The sequence below is a fragment of the Anser brachyrhynchus genome, assembly GCF_964034855.1.
Source record: "Anser brachyrhynchus genome assembly, chromosome: 5".
Classification (NCBI taxonomy): domain Eukaryota; kingdom Metazoa; phylum Chordata; class Aves; order Anseriformes; family Anatidae; genus Anser; species Anser brachyrhynchus.
In genome coordinates, this window is record NC_137699.1 from 12,259,714 (window position 1) to 12,287,550 (window position 27,837).

General features: G+C 54.0%; 3 protein-coding genes across 6 annotated transcripts in view; 2 read left to right on the forward strand and 1 right to left on the reverse strand.

Annotated features, from left to right (window-relative positions):
- The first annotated feature begins 2,438 nt into the window (after positions 1-2,438).
- VPS51 (VPS51 subunit of GARP complex) lies at positions 2,439-10,239 on the forward strand. The gene is made up of 10 exons (XM_080592535.1): positions 2,439-2,709; positions 3,364-3,493; positions 3,592-3,738; positions 4,303-4,525; positions 5,281-6,022; positions 6,579-6,797; positions 7,452-7,673; positions 8,125-8,246; positions 8,892-8,979; positions 9,578-10,239. Exons 1-10 carry the CDS (start codon positions 2,488-2,490, stop codon positions 9,836-9,838), a joined length of 2,376 nt encoding a protein of 791 aa, XP_080448661.1. The 5' UTR covers positions 2,439-2,487; the 3' UTR covers positions 9,839-10,239.
- A 1,700-nt stretch (positions 10,240-11,939) lies between these two features.
- Positions 11,940-21,234, reverse strand: ACP2 (acid phosphatase 2, lysosomal). 2 transcript variants are annotated; one of them, XM_080592575.1, is made up of 11 exons: positions 21,029-21,232; positions 20,854-20,949; positions 20,686-20,772; positions 18,371-18,523; positions 17,939-18,037; positions 17,701-17,790; positions 15,447-15,579; positions 15,283-15,371; positions 14,551-14,657; positions 14,156-14,331; positions 11,940-14,077 (listed from the first exon to the last, which is right to left on the reverse strand). In XM_080592575.1, the coding sequence occupies exons 1-11, from the start codon at positions 21,158-21,160 to the stop codon at positions 13,941-13,943; spliced, it is 1,299 nt and encodes a 432-aa protein (XP_080448701.1). In that variant the 5' UTR covers positions 21,161-21,232; the 3' UTR covers positions 11,940-13,940. The 2 variants fall into 2 exon arrangements, with proteins under 2 accessions (XP_080448701.1, XP_080448702.1); XM_080592576.1 differs by lacking the exon at positions 20,686-20,772 and having other exon boundaries at positions 21,029-21,234.
- Positions 21,235-21,271: 37 nt separating this feature from the next.
- Positions 21,272-27,837, forward strand: part of NR1H3 (nuclear receptor subfamily 1 group H member 3) — a 30,368-nt gene continuing 23,802 nt past the window's right edge. The window contains exon 1 of one of the 3 annotated variants that reach the window (XM_080592581.1): positions 21,272-21,433. The gene's annotated coding sequence lies outside the window, so the exon portion shown is untranslated. Of the gene's footprint in view, positions 21,434-22,379; positions 22,956-24,160; positions 25,180-27,837 lie in introns of those variants that run through there. The other 2 variants (XM_080592584.1, XM_080592582.1) reach the window with 2 other exon arrangements.

The following is a 27,837-nucleotide window of genomic DNA, read 5'->3' on the forward strand; positions in this document are numbered from 1 at the left end:
CAGACATTGACGGTATCACCCAAGGACAGCGCCCAGCTCCACACCCCCCTCTGTGGGCCACAGGGTTGGCATCACATGTGCTTGAGGACAAAGGCAGCACCAAGAGGGATTTTTCTCCACCTTGCAGCTTGCTGTCCCTCTTGTCAGCCCCCCGCCCATGCCCCGTTCTTTCTGGTCTCTGGGTCCCCCACAAGGCCAGGGCAAAAGTGAGGTGTTGGGGTCTTGTCAGGATGAAGAGCTGGAGAACTGGTACTCACCTTGTCCGGGTGTCACCGTGGTGTTTATTTTGGGAAGTCCCCGGATGTGGGTGCCTGGAGGCACATACTTCCCAGTCCTGGTGATGGCAGGCTCCACAAGGTATTGGGGACCAGGACCGCAGCTGCCTGTCATGGGCGGTTTGGTCCCTCTGCAGGTGTAAGCAGGGGCACACACACCCCCACATACCCACTCCTACAGCACTTTGGGCTCCCATAGTGTAGATGGGTGCCCTTCTTTTGTAGGCATCCACCTCGATGTTTGGGAACGCGAGGGCTGAAGGCGCTGAGTCGGGACGCGGGTGCCAGCAGCGGAGATCACCTGGAGCTGGGAGAGGCTCTTCACTTGGCTGGGGCAGGAGAGCTGCCCTGGCCCATTCCCACCTGAGGGCAGCCGCGCACTTGCAGCCTCAGTGGCCCTTGCTCTACGCCGGCTGCCATCAGGAGAAGCCTGTGAGCCCTGCAGCCTCCCCTCCAGCCCCTGGCCTTGCCCCGGGCTTCTGTCTCAGGCTGCTTCGGCCTCTTTCTCCGGGCTGGTGCCCGTGCCCTGCTCATGCAGCACTTGCCTCTTGACAGGAGGCGCTAGCGTGGGGCTGGAACAGCGGCTTCCAAGCTCAAATCCCAAACCTCCCCTCAGAGAGCAGGCGTTGCTCTCGTTAAGGACACGTTGTGGTGAGCTTGCCTCTCAGCGCGTTCTGTGCTGAGCAGGCAAAGGCCTTTGTGCCTCACTGCTTCCGGCCTTGTGCCACTGGAATTCCTGCTTCTTTTTCCGGAGTTGTCTGCCATTTGGGGTCTTGGCTGTGGTATTTAGGCTCAGCCATGACAAGAGATGATGCAGAGCAGCAGCGGCATTGTTTCTGGCTTCAGCCTGGGGAGATGCCAACCCTGTGCCCCCCGGACTGGGGTGTGGAGCTGGGCTCTGTCCTTGGGGACAAGTTTCTGTCCCCAGGCTGCTCTGCTGTTGGGTGCGAGTGGGTAGGGAAGGCCCTGAGTGCTGTCACCGCGCAGCGTTGAGCTCTGATGGCTCTTTGTGGGGCTGGCATCTCTCCTCAGCCAGGAGCTCCGTAGCCTGCAGTTGAGGCATGGTCCTGGTGTAGGGTGAAAGGAGCAATCGGGATGCAAGGCCTATTGGGTTGAAGGCAAGCAGGTGAAAAGGTGCTGGCAGAACTGGCTGTCTTGCGTGCCCTTGGCATTTCAGGGTTCTTCTCTCCTCCTACTCCTGCGCTGTTTTTGTTGAGGCTTAAAGTTTACACTGACACAGAGGTTAAAATCATATTGCTGGCTGTTCATAAATGCCTTTAACAGATTCTTTATAAAGGAGTCAAATAATTTGTCTGCATCTTCAGGTAGAGCTTAGCCAGTACATTTTCATTTTTCCAGCACCAAGTGATTGTTCTCATTGCATCAGGCCAGGCAACATGTAGATGGCAGTACTTGCAGCATGCATGGGAAGAGTAGCTCTATCGGTCTTTGGTGGCATTGAAGATGTGTGTAGTGTCCATTATTTGGAGAGGGTCTAAGAGGCTACAGAAGATTGTGGTACATAGACTGAGGGTGGGAATTTGTTTCTTCCTGATCTCCTGAAATTACCGTTTCCTTGAGTGTGCTTCACCTGAAGTAGTCCCACTTATGCAAAATCCCCACGGGCTGGGGCTGGAGGGAGCTGTGGTTGCGGCACACAGTGCAGGGGTGTTTCATGGTGCTAGGGGAGGATTTGGCTTTGTCCCTCCCAGCCCCTCCGCACCTCCTCATGTTCCTAATTTACTCCTCATCTCTGATGCCCCCGTTGTCGTCCGTGATGCCCACAGGTCCTCCTGTCACCCTGCTGTCCCCAGCCCCATCTCCAGCCCCTGTTTTCACCCCAGTGTGTGTGTCCCCACAGCCTTCACCTCCCGGGTCTCTCCAATCTCCCTGTCCCCGATGTTTGAGCCTGAACACGACTGACACCGTGTGCTTTATGGGCTTTATTTACTTCATTGACTGACGGCATGGGCTTTATGTGCTTTATTTCCTTTATTGACTGACACCATGGGCTTTATGTGCTTTATGTGCTTTATTTGCAGGGGGCCGACGAAGACGAGGCGATGAAGGCGGCCCCAAACGCGGCGCCGTGCGGCCCACTGCGGACGGTGCCGCGGGGGCCAGGAGGCGGTAACCATGGTGACGGCCCCGCCCGGAAGTGACGCCAGGGGCTGGGCAGGAAGTCAGGCGCTGGCACGGAAGTGGCGGCGTGATGGCGGACGGGGAGGCGGCGGGCACCGGCACCGAGACCGGGACCGGCACCGAGACCGAGACCGGCACCGGCACCGGCACCGGCACCGGCTCCTCCTGGCGCCGGCCTCATGGCCCGCTCCAGCGCTACTATGGGCTGCCCGCCGCCGAGGCAGCGGAGGCCGCCCCGGACCCCATCGACATCAACGGGCCTCACTTTGACCCGGAAGTTTTCCTCGCTAAGGTGACCTTTGACCCCACCGTGACGCGCACCCCCACCCCGGGGACCCCCTGAGGTTTGGGTGCCTGCCTGTGGGGACCCCAAGGGGTTCCTGTGGGGATCCCAAAGGGTTCCTGTGGGGATCCCGCAGCCATCGCCCTTCGGGGGGCAAGGGGTGCCGTGCAATCCGTACCCCTGCCCCCAGAGCCCTGTGGGGACCCCATAAACCCCTCCGCCAGGCTTTGCTGGATCCCTGAGAGACTTTCCGACCCCCTTCAGATCCCCAAAAAGGGGTTCTCTGGGTACCCTATAGATCTCCCCCCTAGGTGCTCCTTGGGGTCCTGTATGTCCCCTGTGTAGGGGCGATACGGGGCTGTTGGTGACCGTTGTGGATCCCAGCAGGGCCCTGGCATGCAGCTGGAAGCTCTTGGGGTTCCTTTTCCCAAGACCAGGGTGCCATTTAGGTGGTTGTGTGGCAGGCAGGGCTCCCTGAGCAGCACGTCGGGCTGGGGGGGACAGCTGGAGGGCTCTACGATGCAATTAGGGGAGCAGCTCAGGAGCGCAGAACCACCGTGGAGGGCATGTAGGGGCCTGGGAGGGGGTTGTTCCGGCTCTGGGAGAGTTGTTGGGGTGCAGTGGGGCCAGTGTGCGGTTGTATCATGATTGCCCCCCTTCCAGGTGCGCAGCGAGTGCCCCCTGGGGCAGTTGTTGGCCCGCGAAGCTGCGCTGGGGCGGGAGATCCGCGCTCTCGACAGCGACATGCAGACGCTGCTCTACGAGAACTATAACAAGTTCATTTCTGCCACAGGTGGGTTCTCAGGGGGGACACAGCTATTTGGGGGGGGGGGACCAGAGGGATCCCAAGTGGCTCAGGGACCCATGGGTCTCGTTTTTTCCCCCCCGCAGACACTATCCGAAAGATGAAGGTCGATTTCCGGCGCATGGAGGCGGAGATGGACGACTTGGCTGCCAACATGGCAGCCATCAGCACCTCCAGTGCCCGTGTCAGCGCGGCGCTGCAGGACCGTCACCGCCGTGGTGCCCAGCTGGCTGGTACGGGGAGGGAGGGATGGAGCCCAGGAGGGCAGATCTATGGGGTTTGAGGACAGATCGTGGGGCTGGGGGACTCGGGGAGGGAAGATCGTGGGGCTGGAGGACTCGGGGAGGGAAGATCGTGGGGTTGGGGGTCAGATCTGGGGTTTGGGGGAACAGATTCTTGGGTTTGGAGGGGCCAGGGGATTAGATTTTGGCCTTGAGGGGTAAATATGAGGGGATGAGAAGACAGATGTTGGCGTTTAGGGATCTTGTGGGTCGGAGTGTAGAATGGGGGAGGCTGGGGGAGTCAGGGGGAGCCCATCTGGGGGCCATGGCAGAGCTGGGCTTTGCGGGGGGCAGGTAACAGGGTGTGGGGGGAACAGAGGGGGCAGATGTGGGGATTATGGGGCAGGTGACAGGGAAGGGGGCTGAGAGTCAGATGGGGGGGGGATGGTGTCCCAGAGGGGGCCGATCAGGCCCTGCCTCATCCTTAGCCCTTCCCCTTGGTCCTTGCTAACCCCACCTCGGTGCCCGATCCTTTCCCCCACGCCCAACTCCTTTCTGACATCCCGGCCCCTCCAGGCGTGCAGACGCTCCTGCGGAAGCTGCAGTCCCTCGTGGAGGTGCCGGGGCGGCTGCGGCGCTGGGCGGCACCAGGGGCAGATCCTGCGCGGGCCCTGCACTGCTACGCCCGCGCCCGGGCCGTGCTGCGCCACTACCGCCACCTGCCTTCGTTCCGTGCCATCGAGGACGAGAGCCACGCCATCATGGCCGACCTGGCCCAGCGCCTCCGGGCACGCCTCCGGTATGTTCAGTGCGGAGCCTGCTGACAGCAGCTCCAGGAAGCGGCGTTGTGAGGGTGTTCACTCTGGAGCCTACTGATGGCAGCGCTGGAAAACAGCCTTTTGGGGGGTGTTCATTCTGGAGGCTAGTTGTAGCAGTTCCCCTAACAACTTTATTCCGGTGCGGTTGTTAACTCTGAAACCTACTGATAACAGCCGCAGGAGACAGCCTTTCAAGGGATGGGGGTGTTAAGTCCAGAGCACCTTTTTGAGGGATTTGGGGTCTTAAATCTGGAGCCTGCTGATAACAGCCTCCAGGAAACATCCCAGCGAAGGGGCGTTTGCCCTGGAGCCTGCTGATAACAATCCCGGGAACCTTCCGTTTTGCAGAGCGTTCATAGAGCAAGGGGGCGCATTCTGCATACTACCGGGAACTCTTACAAAGCTGTGGTATATATTTGTTTTCTTGTCTTTATGGTACAGAGTTAAGTCAGGAACCTACCGAAGAGTTTTAGTGGTTTATTATTATTATTGTAGTTATTCTGAATTCTAGAATCTACTGGGGTTCTTTAGTCTCTTTTTTTTTTTTTTATTACCATTACCACTGTTAACTCTGGAACATACTGATGCTATTAAGTACTCATTTCTCCTTTGTTTTTCAATAATTGTCGTTAACTCTGAAGCCTACTGATGACCTTTATTGCTTTTTCCTGTTTTGCTGTGCCACTGTTAACCTTAGAACCTCGCACCACCCAGCTAACCCCCTCCATCTCTCCAGGGACGACACCTTGGACCCCAAGGAGCTCACAGAGTGTGTGGAGATGCTGCTGCAGCTGGAGGAGCCGCCCGAGGAGCTGTGCGAGGAGTTCCTGAGCCATGCCGGTGCTCGCCTTGAGACCGAGCTGGCGGCGCTGGAGGCTGAGCTGCCCCCAGCCGATCCCTCCGGCGCTGCTGCCACTCCTCCCCCAGCCTCCGACATCCTGGACTTCGTTGACCGCGGCAGCTCGGCCTTCGTGGGCAACCTGTGCCTGCTCGCAGCCTCGTACCGCAGCCTCTTCGAGGGGTGCCCAGGGGTGGGGGACGGCCGCCTGGAGGCCTTTGCCGCTGCCCTCACCGCCCGCTACTTCGAGCTGCTGGAGCGGCGCCTGGCCCTGGAGCGGGGCCTGGGTGACACCTCCCTGCTGGTGCGGGCGCTCGACCGCTTCCACCGCCGCCTCCGGGCCCTCCTCGAGCTGCTGCCCACAGCCGGGGCCGAAGCAGGCGCCGCGCTGGTGGCCCGGGCAGCGGGCGAGCGGGTGGCCCGCTACTTGCGGGCGCTGCAGACCTTCTTCCTGGGGTGCCTGGGTGACGTGCGCCAGGCGCTGGCTGCCCCCCGGCCCCCCGGCAAAGAGGGCCCTGGCCTCCCCGACCTCCTGGCCACGCTGGCCTCCTCTGTTCTCGGCCAGCTCAAGGCTGTCCTGGCCTACGTGCAGCTCTTCACCGCCAAGGATGTGGCCTTCGCCAGCTTGCCCTACTTCAAGGTGCGCTGGGGGCAGTGGGGGGAGCCTTGCGGGGAGTAGGAGGGTCGCTGGGGCGATCTGGGGGTGGCTTGGGGCTGCACAGGGTGGGGTGGAGGTTGCATGGCCTTAAAATAAGCATGGGCTTATTTTGCAGGTCGCATGGGGCAGACTGGCAGTCCCTGGAGGGGTCGTCGGGGCGATTTAGGGGTTGCACTGGACAGATTGGTGGAACTGGCTTTGTTTTGGGGTCACACGGGGCAGTTGTGCTTTCAGTTGTGCATGGCAGTGGTGTGTGAGGGGCTGCTGGGGGCCATGGGGAAAATACAGGGCTCCAGGGGCAGTTTGGGGGATACAGAGGAGGTTTTAGGCGGTCCCAGGGTGGTATTTTTGGGACATAACCCTCCAGGTTTGGTCACGGGGGCAGTTCTACGTGGTGACGTGGGTGCGACATCGGTGCCCAGCAGCAGTTCTTTGGGGTGCAGATGAGCCTTCTTTTATGGTGCAGTGGCAGCTTTTTAGCAGCCAGGGGTGGTGTTTTGGTATTTTGGGAGGTGTAACTCTCTGGTTTTGGCCACAGGGGGAGTTCTGCATAGAGGCGGTGCGCGAAGGGCTGGTGGTGGCCTTCGTGCGCTGGCTCTGCCGCACCGCCCGGGGCTTTGCCGACAGCCCTGCAGAGCGGGGAGCCCCCGCAGCACCCCCGGCACTGCTGCTGCTCCTCGCCCGCCTCTGCCTCGACTACGAGGCCACCACCATCAGCTACATCCTCACTCTTACCGACGAGCAGTTTCCTCCTGAGGTGAGCCCCCCAAACTGCCCTCGTTGGCCCCAAAATGGCTCCGGGGGGGCACTGAATGTCCCCAAGGTGCCACAGAGCGGCCCCGAGTCCTAGTGTCTGTCCGGAACATGGGAGTGTGTGTGGAAGCATTGGGATCTTCCTTCTAACTTTGTGTGCCCCCAAATGTCCATGAGGGACCCTGAAATGTCCCCAAAGGGATCTTGAATGTCCCCAAGCCCCTCTCTGTGTCCCGCTACAGCCCCGTATCTGTCCAGAATGTGGGCCCAAGAACAGCAGTACGCATGGAGGCAGAAGGGTCCCCGCCTGTCCCGGTGTCCCTAAGGGGTGGGAGCTCCACAAAATGTCCCCAGGAGGCCTTTGCACGTCCCCAGGGCCCTCCAAATGCTACAAGGATGTGAGGACAGCAGGGACGCAGCACACTGGGACATCCCGGAGTGTCTCACGTGCCCCCTGATGTCCCTGTGTACTCTCACAAAGGAAGGTGTTGTGCATGGGGCACCGGGGGAGGCCTCTACATCTCCTCACGTCCCTGTGCCACCAAGGAGCCATCTCCCTGTGTCCCCATGTCCCTGAACCCCAAGGACACGGGGCTGAGGCTGCGCATGGAGCATCCTCACACATCCCCACGCGTCCCCATGTCCTTTGTACCCCCAGGACACCGGGCCAGCGGTGACGCCAGGGCCGGCGCTGTGTGCGGAGGCTCGGGGGGCGGCGCAGCGGCTGCTCGACCACTACGTGCAGGTGCAGGGGGCTGCGGTGGCGCAGATGCTGCGGAAGAGCGTGGAGACACGCGACTGGTTGGGCACCGTCGAGCCCCGCAACGTCCGCGCCGTCATGAAGCGCGTGGTCGAGGACATCACTGCCATCGACGTCCAGGTTGGGGCAACACCGGGCCCCTGTAGGGGCTTGGGGTGGGGGCTGAAGACCCATAGAGGGGTCACAGATGTTCCAGAGGGTCCCTGAAGGGGCCAGAAATCATGCCTGCCGTCCCTATAAAGTCATTGAGGATTTTAGGATGGTCCAGATGGTCCCTGTGGGGCTCCCTAAAGCACCCTCAGGGGTCCCAGAGGGTTCCTGGGAGGGTTTTGGAGTCCCAGAGGGTCCTTGGCAGGGGGGCTGAAGTCTCTGAAGGATCAAGAGGAGATTCCCTGAGGCATTCCTAAGGTCCTTGAGGATTTTAGGGAGAGACAGAGGGATCCGAGAGCATCCCAAACGGACTGGGAGATCTCAGAGGGTTTTGAAGGATCCTGGCTTCTTTTGGGAGTCTGCAGGGGGTATTTGGGGTGGGTTTGGGGGGATATTGGCACTGAGCGGTGTGATGCTGCAGGTGGGGCAGCTCTTCGAGGAGGGGGTGCGGCGGGCGCAGAGCAGCGACTCGAGCCGGCGCGCCTTCTCCGTCTACAGCAGCTCGCGGGCGCCTGGGCGCTACGCCCCCAGCTACACCCCCAGGTCAGCCCTGTCACCCAGGCCACCTCATGGTCACCCCCTGGGACCCCTTTCAGCCACGCACCTGGCCAGCTCTGGCCACTCCCACGCTCCCTGTGTCACCCCTGGGGTACTCGCTGTACCCCCGCTACGCCCCCAGGTCACTCCTGTCACCTGGGTCACCTCCCTGTCAGCCCCGTGTCACCTCTTTGTCCCCACATCTGTGACCATCCCCGCGTCCTCCTGACTGTCTTCATGGCTCCAAATGATCCCAACGTTCCCCTACAGTCCCCATGTCCCTGTGACCATCTTCATATCCCAAATTGTCCCAGTATCCACCCATGGTCCGCACATCCTTTGGTGGTCCCTGCGTCCCCAAACTGTCCCCGTATCCCCTGATTATTTCTATCTTCCCCTACTGTCCCCGTGTCTCCAGGTCCCAGTATCCCTTGATGATCCCCATGTGCCTTAAGTCCCTGTGCTGTGACCCTCCCCACATCCCCTGCCCACCCCCATGTCCTCCTGCCTTTGTGTCCCCATACAGCCCTTACATCCCATCTGTCACGGTGTCCTCTGACCGTCCCCGTGCCCTCCCTCTGACCACCTCTGCATCCCCGTCCCCTGACAGTCCCCTGCCTCCCCTGATTGTCCTGGTTTCACTGTCCCCAGTGCCCCGATGGACACCCACCTGCTCAGCAACATCCAGAAGCTCTTCTCCGAACGCATCGACATCTTCAGCCCTGTCGAGTTCAACAAGGTGAGGCCATAGGGATGTCCCAGTGTCCCTCAGGTGTCCCCAAGGCCCCTAAGCTGTCCAGCTTCCCACCTGTCACATGTCCCTGGTGTCCCCGGTGCTGGGGTTCCTCAGGGGCTGATGACCAAGACAAGGGACTTTGGGGGGATCAGTCCCTGGGGCAGATGGCAGGGGTGAGTGTCGGTGTTCCTGTGTCCCCACGCTGATGTGACTTGAGGTCTCTCCGTAACCCCAGCAGCCAGGTCGCTGGGCTGATGGCATCACCAACACGTGCCACGTGTCCCCACTGTCCCCAGGTAGCGGTGCTGAGGGTGTTCCCCTGGGGCTGAGGACCAGGCTGAGGGTGTCCCCGTGTCCCTGCAGTGGTGAGACTGGTCCACACCCGGCAGCCACACTGATGGCATCCCTGACCTCCTGTGTGACACGTCCCCACGTCCTAACACACATTAGGATGAGGATGAGGGTGTCCTAGGTGCCGATGACCCCAAGAGGGTTGTCCCTAATTTCTCTGCATCCCTGTGCGGACATGACTTGAGGCCTCCTTGCTGTGGGTGTCCCCATCCTCACTGTGCCACTTGTCCCTGCTGTCCCTATGTCCCAGGTGTCAGTGCTGACGGGGATCATCAAGATCAGCCTGAAGACGCTGCTGGAGTGCGTGCGGCTGCGGACGTTGGGGCGCTTCGGGCTGCAGCAGGTGCAGGTGGACGGCCACTACCTGCAGCTCTACCTCTGGCGCTTTGCCGCTGATGAGCGCGTGGTGCAGGGCCTGCTGGATGAGGTGGCCGCCAGCGCTGCCCACCGCTGCCTCGACCCTGTCCCCATGGAGCACAGCGTCGTCGAGCTCATCTGCGAGCGCGGGTAGGACCTGAAGGTGCTGGGGACACACATGGGGACGTGTAGGATTGGGGGGGCACTGGGACATGGGACATCTGTGTCGCTGTGGGGCGCAGCAGGGTTGGGGATGTCTCTGGGAGGGCCATGTGTCATGGGTCCTGGGACACCCCATGTGTTCCCACACATACAGCAACACACGAGGACATCCCATGTCGCCACACCATCACCCCATGTCCTCCCACCAGTCCTGGTGACACCCCACATTGTCCCACCGCGTCCCAGTGATGCCAATCCCGTGTTGTACCTGCCACCCCAGTGCCATGCCACATCGTTCCACTTCCTTGGTGACTTCCCCCTATGCCTGGGGCATGCTGGGTGCAGCCCCTGTGTCATGGTTGAGGACAATAAATAAAATGCATGTGAGCTGTGCCTTGTCCCTGTGCCTGGACAGGATGCTGGAGGATGGTGGGGTGGGGACATCTGGGTCCCCAGAGGGATGGGGGCATGGGTGCATGTGTCCTCCTGGCGCAGGAAAACCCCTGGACTCTTGGGTCTCTGGTACGGGAGGGCCTCCAGACACCTGCGTCCCTTTGGGGTGGTGGGGACAGGGGCAGACCCCGCTCCTTGTCCAAGCACCCTATCTGCATCCAGCCCTTCTCACAAATGCCCTGGGAGCACCCCATGCCCCACACAGATACCTTGGTGCACCCCACACCTTGCATAAGCACCTCCTGCCCTTCCAGCCCTTCATGAGAGCACCCTTGGAGCACCAAGCGTCTCACACACCCCTTGTACTAAACAAACTGCAGGGTAGTGCTTGAGGTAATTAACCTAGGGGCACTTAAACCTGGGGGACATGTAACTGTGGGTACGCTTACATGATAGCTCTAAGTATTTGCAAGCTACAGATAGTGTCAGAGCATAAAACTTACTGCTGCCTTAACTCTCCTGGGGTGACTTCATAAAAGCCACTTCATCCATCTCTGGGGAAACTAAATTGAAAAGCTCGGTCACCATAAACACCCTAAATAAGTTGGACAGTGATGAATGGACAGATACTCCTGCTGGAAGAGATCAGGAGGCTGTGGGAGCGTTGCAGACACCGTGGTCCCTAATGGAGAGGCCAAAGCAACTGAAATGAGAGTTTTTTGTCTCTCTGCCTCCCTGTAACAATAAGATCTTGATAACTGAGCTTCTGGTAAAGCACCAAAAGATACAAAGCACAACCTGAGACCTCAACGTTATCAACTCTTCAGGAGCAAAGATCTCCCACTGCCAGCGACTGCGGGCACAGCAACTGGAAGTTACAAATTCACAACATTTATTCACCTTTAGATGGCGCTGGAAAGCCATATTTATAACAACAGCTCACAGCTTAATTCAAATTCTTGCTTTGTTAGAACTTCCATCAAGGTACCTGCAAGTATTTTGTTGATTCAGCATTGGGGGGGGGGGGGAGTGCATGCTGTTTTCTCTAATTTTTGTGTGTCAGCAAAAACTTTGCAGTATTAGGACTGTGGTAGAGCACTGGAACCAATATAAACAGGTCACTCAAATAACCAAATGTAATAATGTTGAAGATAATGTTGAAGGCCTGGGCAGCGGGATACCTTCAAGGGAATATCTTCATGTCCCAGTGGCAATACTGTTATAGATTCGAACGCACACCCTATCATCATTTCAACTACTGCGTTGCTATTGCAGTTATTACCCTGCACACCCACTTTGAATTCATACTTGTAAATTGTCTCAGGTACAGCACTTTCTCAGAATATTTACTGGTGAGGGAGGCTATTTTCCAGCTTGCATACAGATTATACATTCTCAGGTTTTCCAAGAACTTCCAAATGTTGCAGTTATAAGTTTCAGAGGGTTAAGCATGGTTATGTGGTGCTTCCTGATTAAGAGATTCCGTAGACAGAAAAATCCTCGTGATGGAAATCACTGCCTGGCAGTGCTGACACATGGAAGCCGCTGTTCCAGCCCCAAGCTAGCACCTCACGTCAACACGCACAAGAGGGGCATGGGCAGCAGCCGTGAGAAACAGGACGAAGTAGACCGAGATAGGAGGCCAGGGCAAGGCCAGAAGCTGTAGGAGAAAAAAAAATCAACACAACACATGGGCAAAAAAAGGTAAAACCAGATTTTTATTTACAAAAGCTAAAGCAAACTGAAATGGCCACCCTCATGAAGACCAGGCTGTTCCAGTGGCCTTTCATCAGAAGTCATCCGCTTCTGAAATCAAAGCAGTCTGTCACTTCACCCATCGTTCTTCCACACAGAGAAATTGCTGGGAGCTGCCACATTTAACAGAGCAGCAGCTTAAGAACCAAAGTCCTCGATGCCTCCATTCCTACTCTTCTTCCCTGCACATTCTTCCTCAAACTTGGAAAATAACCACCTAAACTAGTCCCAGTAGTACTTGGTTGGCATTTCGGCACAGCTGAACAAAGGACACCACCATCCGTTTCCAGATCTGGACCGGGATGAGCCAAGGGCATGGCAATGTCTAAGTGATTCCAGGACAAGGCCGAAGGAAATATCTTGCCAATACGGGCTCGTTGGGGAGGAGGAGGACTGCGAAACCAGAGGGGGAACGCTTTAGTCCTGCAGAGGTCACAGGAGGACAAGAAAACCAAATAAGCAAAGGCTTTGAGCGCTGAAAACCAGAACGCCCGGGCACTGGGGACAGAGCGAGACAAGATGGAGGATGCAGCCGGGCAGCCTGGTGCTGGTTGCAGCCGGTTCCAGCCGGCTTCCCGACGGTCCCAGGCGGTGCTGCCGCCATGGCGGCTGTTAACGGCCAGGCCAGAGCAGGGCGCGGGCTGAGGCGAGCTGAGGGAAGGTGGCGGGCTCCCGGCACCCTGTGGAGGAACCCGCGCCAAGGCTCGCGTCCATGGCTGCTGGAGAGCCCCGGCTGGAGCCGGGACAGTGCAAGGAGGAGCTGAGTGGTGGAAAAGGGCCGAGAGGGGCAGGGGGCAGCCCTGCACCCCCGGAGTCCAATGGAATTTTCCGGAATTGTCAGTATTCTGCAGCCTTGGCGGTGGCATTGAGGCACAGCCATGACAAGAGATGATGCAGAGCAGCAGCGGCATTGTTTCTGGCCTCAGCCTGGGGAGACGCCAACCCTGTGCCCTCCAGTTGAGGCTGTGGAGCTGGGCTGTGTCCTTGGGTGATACCGTCAAAGTCGCTCAAAGAAAGCCTCCAAGACTCAATTTGGAGTTTTAGAAAGCAGAGCTGGGCTCTGTCCTTGGGTGATACCATCAAAGTCGCTCAAAGAAACTCTCTAAGACTCAATTTGGAGTTTTAGAAAGCAGGCATTCTTTAACTGTGGCACAGGACGCACAGGGGATTGCTCCACCTAGTGTGCCTGCCAAATTGTTCATGCTATGGGGGTTATATACAATTTAAAGCATTCATTAGATTTCCAATTAATAACATATTCATACTATTTCCTGTAACTCATTAAAATCTTTAAAGTTCTTTGACGCATCTGCATTTGTTTCCACTCGTGGTCTCTCCAGGGGTCTCTGGTGGTCATCGGTAGACTTCCTCACTGTGTTGCTTGGTTGAACCCAGTCCTTGCGCATGCTCAGGCCATCTCCTTTCTGATCTTATTCTTTCAACTTAGGCCTGCACACTATTAGCCTTCTGCTCCAAGCCCAGCCTTCCCACCACCATGAGTCCAAGGACTTGAGAGAAAAGCACACAAAGCAGGTTGACCCTGAAGAGAAATGCAATTCTTAATTGTGCTTGATGTAGCACCTTCTGGAGGCCCAAATCCCGCTGCCACAGTAAGGGTGAGTGGTAACATTTACAATCACTGAAAGGAGGAAAATTCTTCACGAGGAGCAGCTGCTCTAACTGGCCTTGGTGAGAATCCCAGTCTGACTGTGTGAGGGCTAGAAGCACCACACAGTATCCTGGCTTCTCAGAATTAAAATGCATCACTTCCATTAGAGTAGGTCAGTCCTCTCTCTGGGTTTAGAAAGAGTCCAAAAATCACAGTCCAGCTTCATTCTGGGAAGCAATGGCCAAAGCAGAAGAATGCTCAGTTACTGAAGGTGCCCAATCATCCTTAGGGGCAACGCTGCTCCCCCCTACTGCCTGGGAAGCAGTTGAAGCAACTGTCAGGCCTGCTCTTCTCCCTCATTGGAAACATGCCGGTAGCCAGGGGGCTGCGACGGTATGCGAAAGAGTACAGTCAAGAGGAGGATTATAAGGAGAAGGAGAACGGATCCACACACAGCCAGACCTACAAACAGTCCTGCAAGGGAGAAAATAAGTGGTCAGAGTAATTCCAGGCTTTCCCCTTCTGCCACGTTCTGGTCCAGCCTGGGCTCACCTGTGTCTTGCATACTGCTTGCTACCTGACATTCTTGCTCCCAGTTCTGAGGCACAACGGGATCTGTGAGTTCCAAGAATTTATGCAGGGGACATTTCTGCTGACAGCCAGGGATTGTCAGTGGGAAAGGTTCCTTTCCGCTCTCATTCCGGAAAAACATCTCCACAGAGAAGTCACTGAAAACAAAACACAGCTAGATTTTTTTTTCCTTCAGCTCAAGTCACCCCTTCCCAAAAAAAATCTTAGTGTGCACACCATTTCCTTTAGTCTGGTCACAGTTTTCCTCCTGAGAGTCTGCCACTAGGAGCAAGCTTGCATCCCCCTAGATTGCACCTAGCCTAGGTATCTAACCCTTGAGGTGAAATCACAGCAGACATCTTTACTGCAGCCCTCACCCATCATCCTCTTGGTACAGCTCAAATAAATGACATGAGGCGTATGGTGCTTGAATCTTGTTGTAGACATCTAGAGCCATCTGCAGTGCCACAAGTGTGGTGTCATGCTGAGAAAGAGGGAAAAAAACCAAATCAGTCACCCTCATGAATGTGGCAGGGCAGCTCAGACCATACCAGTAATGGGCAAGGCAGTGCAGAAGGGAAGCCACCTTTGTAACTTCTGGTTGAAAGAAGGGAAAGGAGCAGTAGTTGGAAAGGTGATCTGTGATGGTGCCAGAGAAGGGGAGGAAGTGAAACACAGCCGTATCTATCCCGCATTGTTCTCTTAAGAATTAATCTCTAGGGAGCAATGTGGGAGATGCTTGACTTTCCAGCCAGCAGGCTGCTGGAAAGGGGGGTGACTCTCTTTAGCTGTACTGCTGAAACTTCACATTGGAGTAGCATCAACCCATCCACCAAATAAATATAGCAGTGGCTCCGCAAAGACTGCCAGTCTTATCCATGAGCCTAAGCTATAACAGGAACTAAGTGCAGCTTGGGAATTTTCCTCGGGGGCCCCAGAGGAACGGTGCCAGGTATTGCATATCCCACCCAGACAGAGGCAAAGATGCATCTCCTGCTCACTGCACAGACTGTAGAGAAGCCAGAAAGGGTAAAAAACATTAGCAAGCCCCAACCCCAAATGTGAGGAGGAGGAGATGGAGCAAAGTTCATACCCAACCTCTGACTTACCGCTGAATAGGCAAGAAGCTTCAGGTGCTGGTGGGCAGAGGCATTTGCTGCTTTGGTTAGGTTTTTCCTAATGTTATCCAGAAGGACCCCTGGGGAAAGGGAACTGCTAGTAAGATTCAAAATCTAGGCAGAGCAGCACAAAGCTCCTTCCCTACTGCACTCACCGCCTTGCAAACGAGCTTTTTCTACCCGATGGTGGATTCCAAACAGAAATTCAAAACCAAAGTCTTTCAGTTGCTTCAATTGAGACATGACATCTGGCGTCACCCATGGCGGCAAATCCATTTTGTGTACTTGCTAGGAAGAGAAAGAGAGTACTCATCTGGAGGTAGGACGGACCACAGACTAATCAGAGAATGGGGGTTAGGGTGTCTGGAGTTCTGCCCATACTGCTGCCGATGTTTTGTATTGTTTAAGTACGACCCTTGTCTAGTTATGATTCTGTCCTCACCCTGTCATGCTGCATGCAGAGAACACACGTAGTTCATGTCGTTCCTTTTAAATGTTGTTTCAGAAACTAATTGTGAGAAGCATCAAGACTAGAATCTAGGAGCTACTTTTCTGTGAAAGTACACCTGGAGCGCAGGGTTAGAGCGTTACGACAGTACAGTAATCTTGGGGCATTTGCTCTACATGTGGCTGACTGTGCCCTGCAGATGGTATGCAGCCATAAATAAAAAGGTAAGTGAGAGAGCCCAAGGACTCAAGGTTTCTGGTTTACCTGCAGCACAATTCCCCAGGAGGCTCTGTGGGCCACTGAAAGATGTTGGAAAAAGTTAGCAAGCACTTAGTGTTAGCAGACATAGTAGTGGGATGCATCACTGACAGAGCCCAGTAATCAAACCTAGAATACACAGAACTGGGAACCAAGAAAGGAATTTGCTTTGCAGCCAACCCTTTACAAGAAAGGATTAGTTATACTGGCAGACAAACAAGAGTTGTGGTTCCCTGGCATTACTCGAATGGAGCAATTTTCTATGCCACATCCTATTAAACTGCCAGAAGATGAGTCTGAATATCTTTAAGGGCCCATTCTGTCTCAGCAGTTCACAGAAATTCCCATCAGCAACTTAGGTATTTAGTTAGTTTTTCATTAATTTACAAAGAGAGTAGCTGGTAAGTTCAGGTATTTCTTGGACCTTTTTTCTTTTTTTTTTTTTTTCCCTCCAGATGGTAGAGTGAATCTACTGGCGCAGGTGAGAAAAACATTCCTCTTCAGGGCACTGTTTGTAAAAGTGAGAAAAAAGGAGGAAGCCCAAAGTGACCACAGACATTAATCAGGCTGAGGGTACAGTTTTGACAGTAAATATCTACTTCCTTACTATGTTCTAGTTTCATTTTGGGACAGTGAGCTGTTATCCAGGTTCTCAGGGATACAACGGTTGTCAGCTGGGATTCTGGGCCCAATCTGCAAGCTCTTTAAGTGAGTCTTGAAAGTGCAGTTTTGAAATTCTTGATCTCTCTGACCAGGTGTTTTTGTTACTGACAGAACTTGCTTCACTGTCACTATTACAAGATAGGAGATTGGCTTTGTGATACAAAGGGCAAATTTACACAGTGCAATGCAGCTCTGGACTGGAATATTCTCAGGTTGCAGCAACTCAAGCAGCTACTTTATGCAGCAAAGTGCAATGCCATTCAGGTTTATGCTTTGCATCCCAAATGTAGTATATACTGCATTACTGTACCATTGCCAGCAATCTCGCTACCCTTGCACCTCCACAGAACCAACACGGACAGTGTCAGAAGTAGCATGTCAGTGTCAGGGTTTACAGCTTCTTCTATTGCTAACTAGTTTGATATTAAAGATCTCTTTAATTTGCTTCATTGTGCTATATGGTTGTACACAAACCTGTGCAACAACTCTAAGTCTCCTGGATATACGACCTTTACTTTGGCATTAGCACAGCTAAATTGATTTTTATTTTTAAGCTTTCAGGAGATGTGCTTTCAAGAAAATTCCGTATGAGTTTTGTGCTTCGCCCCAGATAGCAAAACAGTAACGTCTGTCTCTAGAGTCTTTGTCACAGGACCTCATAATAGGTCAAAAAACAGATGTTGGCGAACCCCACTTAACCCAGTGGAGCACTGCTTTAGAGAGGGCATTAACAGAAACAAAGAGGTGACCGATCCAAATTAACAGAAGCAGAATCAGGAACAGTCCAAATGTAAAACCTCCAACTTAAATCATAAAGTTAGCACTCCTTCAGCTTCCAGAGATCTCATTTCTACCTTACTTAATTCAGAATTGTCCCTGGACATCTGAAGATTTCAGATTGTGGTCATTTTCTAGTGTCTTTCAAATGAGATAGTTATTGTGCTGGTGGCCTTTTTTTTCTGGCTTTGGCATGATATTTAAGCTACAAAGTGGGAGGTTTACCAAAGTGCAAATCCACGCGCATTTATGCACAAACTTACTTCGCAGAACAGTGTGTCATACACACTCCACACAGTCTCGAGAGAGACATCCCGAATCCCAGTCTCATTTGCCACCATCTGCAGGAATTGCTGTAGGTATGTATGAACAGAGAGAGAGAGGCCTTCAATTTTCCTGTTTCGTCCCGTGTGATATGCACTACATTATATTGTCAGAGCTCTGATTATGTAGAAGCGCTATTTTAACTACAGGACCACTTTATCTCACACAATCACTTACCAAATTCTCTCTGGTCTTATTTATGTATTCTGGTGAGTGCCGTGTTTCGTTCTGTAGTTGTTCGTACCGTGGGCAGGGGTTCAATGGAAACTTCAGTAGCTGGACAGAGATGAGAGCAGCTAAGTCACTGAGAATGCCTAGGTACAGGATTTTAAAGATACAGAATTGCAACGAAACACCGACCATCTACAGCTTCAAGTACTGCCCTCTAACATGCTCCAGCTTGTGTGTGGCCTGGTGCAGCTAATATATTGAGTGAACAAACACAGCCCCTCAGTTCTCATCTCGTTCAGAAGAACAAAAGAATCTTTGCAAGCCAGGTCCCAGGAGAAGCTCAAAACAATCTGAATCGAGACTGAAGGAAAGACTTTTGCAGAAGTCAGCATAACATGCCACTTGTGTAGTCAGGACGTATCCTCGGGACTAACTTACCCTTTCCCCGGACTCAGGCACTGTGTGTACAGGGATAGGCTGCCAGGAAATGTTAGGGTTGAACATCTGTTGTCTCTCTGGGGGATACAGGCCTGCCAGATTGGCCTCCGCACTCATCAACGTCCGATCGTAATCTGTGCTGCGGATGAAGATCTGCCAGGACAGGGACAGTGCACCGTTAGTAACGCTACTGTAAGCGGTGACGCTCGGACGCAGGACAACGCACGTGCTGAGGAACATTGCCACGTGCCCTGCAGCTGCTTGCGGACAACAGGATAACAGGAACTGAAGTGACTGAGCCTGCTGGTTGTCAATCTGGATGAAACTTTAAGGATGGATGTGAAAGATGATTTGTTGTGTAATGCTACAGCAGTCTGTTCTGGGTAAATGAAATAGTGAGAAGCACTGTGTGGAGATTACGGATAGAAAGAAGGGAGTCTGAAAATAAACGAGAGTCAGAGAACAGCACGATAATGCAGATAATGATGGGCACAGATAGGAAATGCAGTATATTTACAGAGCAGGACTAGGGCAAACTGCTGTGTTCAGTTCTCCATTCCAGGAACAAGCTGCCGCTCCTGCAGAAACCTGGCTTCTCCAAGCCTCAGCTTTACCATCTGAGAAATAATTAATAATCTGCAGTCTAAGAAAGAGAACGGGGGAGCTGAGATGTCATTTGATCATTGGGGGCTCTTGGGATTAATGGGCCAAGATTTACCATTCCAGAGCTCAGAGAGAGAGATCTGAGCCAGAAAGGAAAGAAAAGGGAAAATATTGAAGAGTTCAGAAGGTCAAAATGGCAAAACTTTGCTATTCTGGTATCTGTGTGCTAAAAACCCTGGGAGGAGATTAGAAGAAAACTAGTGCAAAACAACAGGAACACATGTGAAAGAATGCCCTTAACCCCAGCATACCGGATCTGAAACAAGAACTGAAAACCAGAAGAATCAAATAGAATGTCAAGATTGGGATTTTAAATGCTGAAAAACCACCACATATGCTCACCCTGTATAGCATCCCCCATATACAGTGTATCTCAAAACTTAACAGTCATGACAAAAAAGTCTGACAATTCCTACCCACTTTTACCTCCTAACTGTGGCCTGAAAACAACTGATCCTGTACATGTTAGACAGGATTGCCTTCATCTTAGGCAAGCTCTGAAAAAAGGAACTATTTTAAGAGATAAGGATCTAATTTTACAAGTGTCGTAAAAAAAAACAATTAAGCCCTGAGCATATTTGCTTTCTTCAGCACCTTTTGCCAAGGCTCCAGCTTGTCGCTGAGTCAGGTGACAGACGGTCACACGGTGTCATCCAGAGGCAACGCTTCTCATAAGAAAGAGCTTGCTCAATTCAGGCGGAGATACAGGCTTTGTTAGCAGAACAGTTTTTGTTTGCATATGCCATGGTTTGTTTTTCCTTCTCAGGCAAGGGAAGAGAAACAGCTTCAGCTGGCAAAAGCTTTGTAAGGGTGAAGTATGTTTGGAAAGGAACTACTGAGGAAGGTTAAAGGATCCACGTTTGAGCTGACAATGGAAGTTTTGTTGAAGAAGCAAATGACAAAGGGGGTGTAATACGAATCATGTGAAGCTTTATACTTCCTGGGAAGTCCAAAAAGGGGGGCGAAACAGGACAGAAAATCTTACAAGGACTCTCAGTTTGCCTCGTTTGGTCAATCACCCAAGGTAGACTCAGATAAAACAAGTGATATGCGGCCAGCAGTGGGACAAGCAGGTCTTGACTGCCAGCTTTCCATCCCAAGCACGTGACAGTGTGCCTCTCATCGTGGCACTTGCTCATGTTCCAATTGACTCACACCCCTCTGGTCAACCAGTATGGCTATTTGGGGGGCACCGTGCATTTTCCTCTGTGCATAGCACATGGGCACCGTAATTTTTGTAACATAAACCTACTTGTGACTATCAGATTCTTTAGAACTAGAATAAAGCAGGGCAACATCATAGAGAAAGAGAGGAAAATTAATAGGTTTGGGGGGAATGAAGCGTTTACAGGTGGAAACGAGCGAGAAGGTCACTTTTGGCTAGGGGTTGCTGTTTGGCCGTGCAGACTCCTGTAGGACAGCGCCGTACTGCAGAAGGCGAGGCAAACGCAGGCCGTGTTCTTGCTTCGAGCCAGGATCCGCTGTTGTGACAGAACGACCCGGAGCGGGAAACGAGCCCCAGGCACAGCCCGGCGCTCCCGTTCCGCTTCGCGGGGCTGGCTTTGCACCTCTCGGCGTTAACGCCCCCCGGCGGCGTGCGGCCGCCGCTCCGCCCGGCAGCCCCGCGGCGCCCCCCCCGGCCCGGCACTCACCTCCTGCCGCCGGTACGCGGCGCCCAGGAAGCCGCGGTAGCGCCGCCGCAGGGCCTGGCCCAGCTCCCACTGCTGCCGCATCCCCGCCTGCAACGGGATCGGCGCCGCCCGCCGTTAACGGGGCCCCGGCACCCCCCGGCTCCCCCCCTCCCCGGTGCCCGCACGCACCTGCGTGAGCTGCCCGAAGCCCTGCGGCCAGGCGGCCTCCTGGAAGGGGTCCCGCGGGTAGGCCTTGATGGGCGAGCGGTCCCCGTGCCGGTACACCTGCGGGCGGCACCCGGTCAGCGCGGCCCCGAGCCGCCCGCGCCCCCCGCTCCCCCCGAGCCGCCCGCCCGCCCCTCACCAGCGTCACGAAGCGGAGGCTGCGGGGCCGGGCCGGCCGCAGGCACAGCGCCAGCAGGAGCAGCGCGGCGCCGCCGCCCCGCCGCCACCACCACCACCACCACCACCGCCGCCGCCGCGCCTCGGCCGCCATCGCGCTTCCCCCTCCGGGCCGAGCCGCGGAACCCGGGCGCCGCCGCCCCGCGGGCCCGCCCGGCCGCACTTGGGCGGCGCACCCCGGCGGGGCTGGGCCCGGCGGCGAGGCGGCGGCGGCGGCGGCGCCTCCCCCGAGCACTGCGCGCGCGCGGCCTGCCCGGGGCCCGGCTGAGGCGGTGCCCGGCCGGGCCGGTGGCGGCCCCGAGGCGGCGGGCGGCGGCTCCCCGGCGCCGTGTGGGGGGGTCGGCGCCCCTCGGAGCGGCCGGATTAGGTAAGGGGGGGGACCCGCGGAGCCCGGCTGGGACGCAGGGTGCCGGGTGGCTGCGGGCGGCCCTCCCGCAGCCGGCCTGGTGTTCGCCGGCTGCTCCCTGACGCGGTCCTTCCGCACGGAGCCCGGCGGGGGGCACGGGAGTGCGAGGCAGCGCGGCCTGTAGTGCTGGGTTGGTGGCCGAGGGGCTGCCTCTCGGGTTCGCGGGGAGATCCGGGGAGCACGCAGCCTGGCAGCTCGGGAATCAGAACAAATCCCGGGGGCGCACAGCCCGGCAGCTCGGGAATCAGCCCCCTCGTTTGTCCCCGTGGGTGTCTGCTCGCTTAAAACCTCGCGCGGCTAGCAGCCTCACGAAGCTGTGTGTGCAGTCCTTTGCGGAGCGCTGAATTATTTATGGAATAGAGGGCTTGTGTCAACGCCGGCTGTGTGCAACGTCCAAGGTTCAGCGGGGTGGCATAATTTGTTTAATTTGCTTGTGCTTGAATATTTAATGAATTGAAGGATATTTCATATTTCTTGGAAAGCATCACGTTATTGTGTTTTTCTAGTATTCCTACTGCTGCCACTGCCCCACTGGGGTGCTCAGGGCGTGTGGTAAGAAGTTACTCGCAGACGAGGAGCGGGTGTTGTTCACAGCAGGCACCCACCTACCTTGTTGTTCTATTTTTTATTGGTTTTGGTTCTCTTTTCTGATTTGAGAAAGCTGACAGGAAATTGGTGATGAAGCAAAGCTTCAAGCACCGCTGGGGCCGGAGCAGGCGTCAGAAGTTTAGGTCAGAGCTGCGTTCGCTGGCTGTAGCGAGCTGTGATTTAAAGGCAGTCCCGGGCGAGCTTGCTTTGACTTCAGCCTCTAACTGGTAATTTTCACGTCAGGCCAGCTCTCCGAGCTCCAACTGATGCGTAAAGAAAAGGATTGGGCACGGCCTCAATTACGAGTCACCTCAAGCTGCTCTGTACCGCGCCGGGGAGCGATCCGGCCCCACTTGCGGAAGGCCAGCGGCGCACCCGCGGGGCTCCTCGTCCTTGAGCGAGGTCTCCGAGGTCTCGCCCGCCCCGAGCCGTCGGCCACGCGAGCGCGTGGCGGGGCTCCAAGCCGCCGCGTTGCCTTCAGCTCCGAGTCACGCGTGTGCGAGCGCGCTGGGACCGACTTCGGTTCGGCTGTTTGCTGGCGCGAACCCCAGCTTTCGTTTCGCTCCCGGCCTCCCGCAGCACTCGGGGTGGATTTTGTGCCGGGGGCTTGCTCCCATGGGCACCGAGGCCCCGCTTCCCCGCGTGGGTGGCCGCTGGGCGGAGTGGGGCGAGGCGGGGCGAGACACGCGTGGCGTGGGCGGCCGGGTCGGAGCGGCGGGCCAGCAGCACCGGTAACTTTCCTCCCGGGGCTCGGGAGGCGCTGGAAGGTGCTGGAAGGAAACGGGGCCCCGGCAGCGCAGGAAGGAGCCGCTCACCCGCTCGGATCACGGAGCAGAGAGGGCTCTGCTGCTTTGGGACAGCGCTGGAAAGGTTTCCCCCCTCCGAGAGGCAGCAGGTGGATGGGGCGGGCGGTGGGAAGGGGTCGGTTGATTGTAGCTGTCGCTGCGTGCCTGGAGAACCCCGAGCTCTGCCAGAGGTGCTGCCGGGTGCAGGATGGGGAGGCGTTTGCTTGTTTTGTGGCTGCTCGTCGCCTGTCCTTGTCTGCGCTGCTCAGCTCTGCGTTTTGCTGTCCCCTTCACCTGTCGCATCCTGTCAGCCTACATGGCGAGGTTTCCGGGGCGCAGGCTTGTCTGCACGGCTGTCGGTTTACACGGCACCGTAAGAGGGTAACTTTGCTTCTGGCGGTGGTGATTTCTCAGTGTGCCATTTCGTTGCCACATGTTGTGCTAAGGTCCGGAGATCTGCAACAACAGGTATTTCGTTACGGCACAACAAACCTCTGATCGCTGCCACAGATTTCCACAGATTTCCCACCCCCCTGCCTTTTTTATTTTTTTTCCCCTAAAGGCACCATTGGGCTCTTCACTGCAAGGCTTCTTCTGCGGGAGCCTCCAACCCTGACTCACATTCGTGACTAACCACTTGGATCACCGTGTGTCAGCCAGTTCCTGGCTATGACTGCAGGTTATGTTTGCAGGGAAGACAATCCTCTGAGCTCTGCTGCTTGTTCTGAGGAACGTGGAGCATCTGTTGCTCCCTGGGTGCCCGGGAGAAGGCCGTACTTGAGGGCAGGCAGAAAAAGGAAAAGCTGTTTGCTCCTTCCCTGAGTGAGTAGTGGTCTTCCCTTCTAATTAAGGGAGCAAATTTGGCTTGAGAATTCCAGCAGTGTGTTGCTGAGCTCCGCCTTCCCTCCTTTGGGCTGTGGAAAGAGGGCATTGGACACGGTCCGTGTTGTGCCAGGACAAGATGGAGTTTGGCCTTGCTACACTTCTCTGCTACCACGCCTGTAATGCGCTCACCAGAAGGTTCCTACTGCTGCAAGGCCTGAGAACAGGCTGCCCGGTTTCCCGGCCTAATCCCTTGTTGAAATCTGGCATTGAGCTTAGCATTTCTTTCTCATGTGTTTACACGTGTGTTCTTCTTTGCAGAAGGAGGCCAACAAAATAGCTGGGAGAATAAACCCGAGGCAGAGTATGGAGACTGTGGAGCTGCTCAGGAGCTCTGTGGCTCCTCGAGGAACCCTGCAGCTACTCGTGTAGTGAAGAACACCATGAGAAATACTGTAGCAGGGCCTATATATATATATATATATATATATATATAAATTGCCTAATCCAAAAAAAAAAAAAAAAGGAAAAACTAACAAACAGGAAACTTTATCACTGACTTGTTGTGTCCTGGCTGTGTGCCTTGCGTTACCCTTGTTGCTTGTTAGCAGTTACTGCCGTCGCAGCTCTCTGCGCCTCGTCAGCACGTTTCCTTCAGCAGCCAGGAGGCGGGCGGCTTGCCGCTGCGCAAGTGCAGCGCGTGAGCTTGCTGCCTCATCCCCATCTCACACCTGTAGGAAGAGTGGCGTTTCCAGCGCTGTTATCTCTGTTCAGATAAGTTTTTCAGGAAGGGTGCTTTCTCTAGCAATAGCCATTACGGCTCTCGGAGCGCTCATTCTTTGGTAGACAGAAGGATGAATGTTCCGCTGTCTTTAAATGTGCGATCCGGTCTTTAGAAGTGGAGATGGTCTCAGACCACAAAAGTTACATCTTTTGTAATTAGATCTGGTATGTGAACATATGGCTATCGAGAAGGCCTTTTTTCAAAACTTCAAGCTTTGAATTTAAGGACTTTAGCTGTCGCTGTTTTTCAGAAGTCATCTTCCCAGGGAAGAATATAGAATACAAGGTGCCTTGTCTTGAACCTGTTGAAGGATGATCCTGCTATCTGCTCTGGAAGCAGCTGCTGTGAAAGTCTCGTTGCCACAGGTCTGTGGGTCTTTGCATGTCGAATAGGAAAACTTGTCAGATTTTGTGTAACCCCCCAGCAATAAGATCTGCAGATCTGACAGTCTTGGAGGAAAGTAACTGTTTCAGAATCGAGGTGAAACTTAACATACAAGGATGTTTTGTTTCATTGGGGAAAACTGTTCTGCTGCTCTGCAGTAGAGTATTACTGTGTGTTCCTCACCGCATAATAATTCAGGAAGGCAGAATCACATCCTCTTTGCTGTGGAAACCGTCTCCGTGGGAAGGAGCCTCATCTTAGGAGGGAATTCAGGGGAGTGCTTCCTGCAGTCAGGCACAGTTCTGCATCAAACAGGTTCAACTTGGTCACGCTTCTGCTCATATGTAAGTACAACATTTGACCTAGCATTTCCATTGCGGTTACGGCAGCTGGCAAGCTGTATTGTAACAAGCTTTGGTTTGACTGATGTGTATGATATTTTTAAATTAGATGAGGCTTCACGTGTTCTGGCATTCATTTCTCTGTTTGAAGTTCTAGCCCCCCTGTGTGGTGGTGGTCTGTGACTTTCTGCTTAAGACAAAATACCTTTTTTTTTTCCCATTTTTGGAGCACGGACGAACTCCTTGCTTGTGTCCTCGCTAACAAGGAGACATCCTGGGAGCCAGCGTAGCTTGCAGTTTTAGACCTGGAGATCTCAAAACCAGATTTCCTGTGAGGTAAAATTACTTGCTTTATTGAGTGTCCAAAAGAAAATGTTAAGGTGATAGCAGTCTCATTTCGTAATGTGAGTTGAAATATACGCTGCCAAGCTTTTAAGTGTCTTATCTGGGGAGGGCAAAGGCTGATTCAGGTAGTGCACATAGGAGGGCAGAGCAAAAACCTGTCCTTTGTGTTTAAGGGAAGGGGGGGGGGGAATACATGTTTATTAGTGCGAAGTTGATGGTGAAATGGAGAGAACGATGGTAGAGAATTAGAAATCTAATTCTTGTTTTGATCAGACCAAAGCCATTGTCTGTAGGATTAAGCGGGAGAACTGGGATGGGAGGATTGAAGGGCTTTCAAAGCCGTGCTGCAGAGCCAAGCTGAATTATAACTCTCTGGGATGTAAATAAAAGATGTTAGGTGAGTATTGCACTGGTTGCTAAAGCAGATGACTGACAAGAGAGTAGGTGTTCCCTGGCATATTAGGTTCTATAGTTTATTTAAAGGTTTAGTGATATATATAGGTAAATATACTTGTAAAATTTTTTGAAATGATTGGGGCATAGGAGTTGCATCCTCTGCCTCTCTGGGGAGAGGGGCACTCTTGGCCCGCTGATCCCAGCCCAGCTGTGAAACAAACAAGGCTGAGTGGTTTAAAGCCAGGCTTCCAACTTGCTGATTTTAAATCTTGGTTGGTGATTTAAGTAATTCACGTAAGCCTGGTTTTGCATTTGGTGTTTTCCTAAAAGGAAGGTATGTTCTACTTGGTGAAGCTAATTTATTAATATTTCTTGCTAAGCAGGGTAATAGTGTATACATACATCCGCGTTACGCTATTATATCACAGTAAATGTTTACGTTAGAAAATAGTCATTTGGATTTACTAGATGAGTAATTCCTTTCCTTATGACTTGTGCAAAACTGCATTTGAATAAAAAGGTCAAATTAAAAACATGCAAAACTAACTATTTTATAATCAGACTATAATCAAGGACTGGATACTGAAGAGAAAATATGCTTGCTGGAGTGTGTTGTTGTTCAAACTGTTTTACTGTAACAAGGCAGTGTTATCTGTACTCAGCAAAATTAACTGGTTGTTTTTGGTCATTGTGTCCTTCCAGATCTTAGAGCGAGCATAACTCATCCTCCCTTGTGTTGTTTTTATTCAGAGATTGGGAGAGAAAACATCTCCCCCCTGTTTTATGCTTCCCTCCCCCAGCATTTAGTAAACTGAACTAATTTAATAATCAAATTGATGAAACTAATCTTTCTGTCCTTTTTCGATTGGTACTTCAGTGAATTCTGGTTCCGTGGCCTTAAGAACTTCCTCGAGCTTAGGAATTGTGTTCTTTAATTCCACTGTTTCATTCCACTGCAACCGTGTGCTGTTTCTGCTTGGAGAGCATTTCTGGTTTTGTTTAAATGATTGTTTTAGACTTTATCATAATTTGTCATTGTCTTAGAAAATAAATTCACCGAGTGTAAGCTTGGACCAATGTGTGTAAATTCCTACTTAAATAGAAATGTTTGGAATTTAAGCAGTCTATTTAGGGCCCTTATGAAACGAGGGCAAAGAGGTAGGCTTCTGAAACAACTCTGTAGTGTCTCGGTTGCCAGGGACATGCATGCAGAAATGTGCCAGTCCCCAAAGGACTCCACATGCTACGGCAGTGACTTTTCCTGGACGTTTTTCCATTGTCACGCTGTCAGATATGCACATGTAGTGGCTTCTTGAGCACCCACGTGGAATGTTTGCGGGCACTTGATGCTGCGCTGCAAGAGCCTTTGAGACTTGCCCCGGTGGCACTTGCCTTGACTTGCATCCACGCACAGAGTCCTCGCCAGCGTGCTGCAGCTTGCACGAGTGCTGCCACCGAGGCAGGGCAGCTCACCCAGCTGCATGCTCGGAAAGATGAAGAAGAATTTGTCGTCTTGCCTTCCAGTACCGACTTGGTGATTCTGGTCTTCTCCTCATCGACTGCTTCCTCCCTTGGCCTTCCTCCGTGGGAGAGGAACAATTTTCTGGTCTCGGTGGAAGGGCCAGGAAGAAATGTGACAGATGGCTTCTGTGTTTGCAGTTGGTGAGGGACACGTTCCTGGGCATCAGCAGGTGTGGGCAGGAAGCCCTAGGGCTGTGATTCAAGGTCTGTGTAGCGCACGGGCAGGCGAAGTTGTGCTGGTGGAAGGTGTCGGATTCCTTTAGCGAGGGAAGAGGGAACTTGAGTTGTGAGTCTTTTGAAATATAAAATACAGATGAGCTTAGGTCATGCGGTGTAGCTCCTGTTAATCTAAGCATGTCTGAGAAGAAGGGGATTAACTTGCTGGGTTATATGGGACTG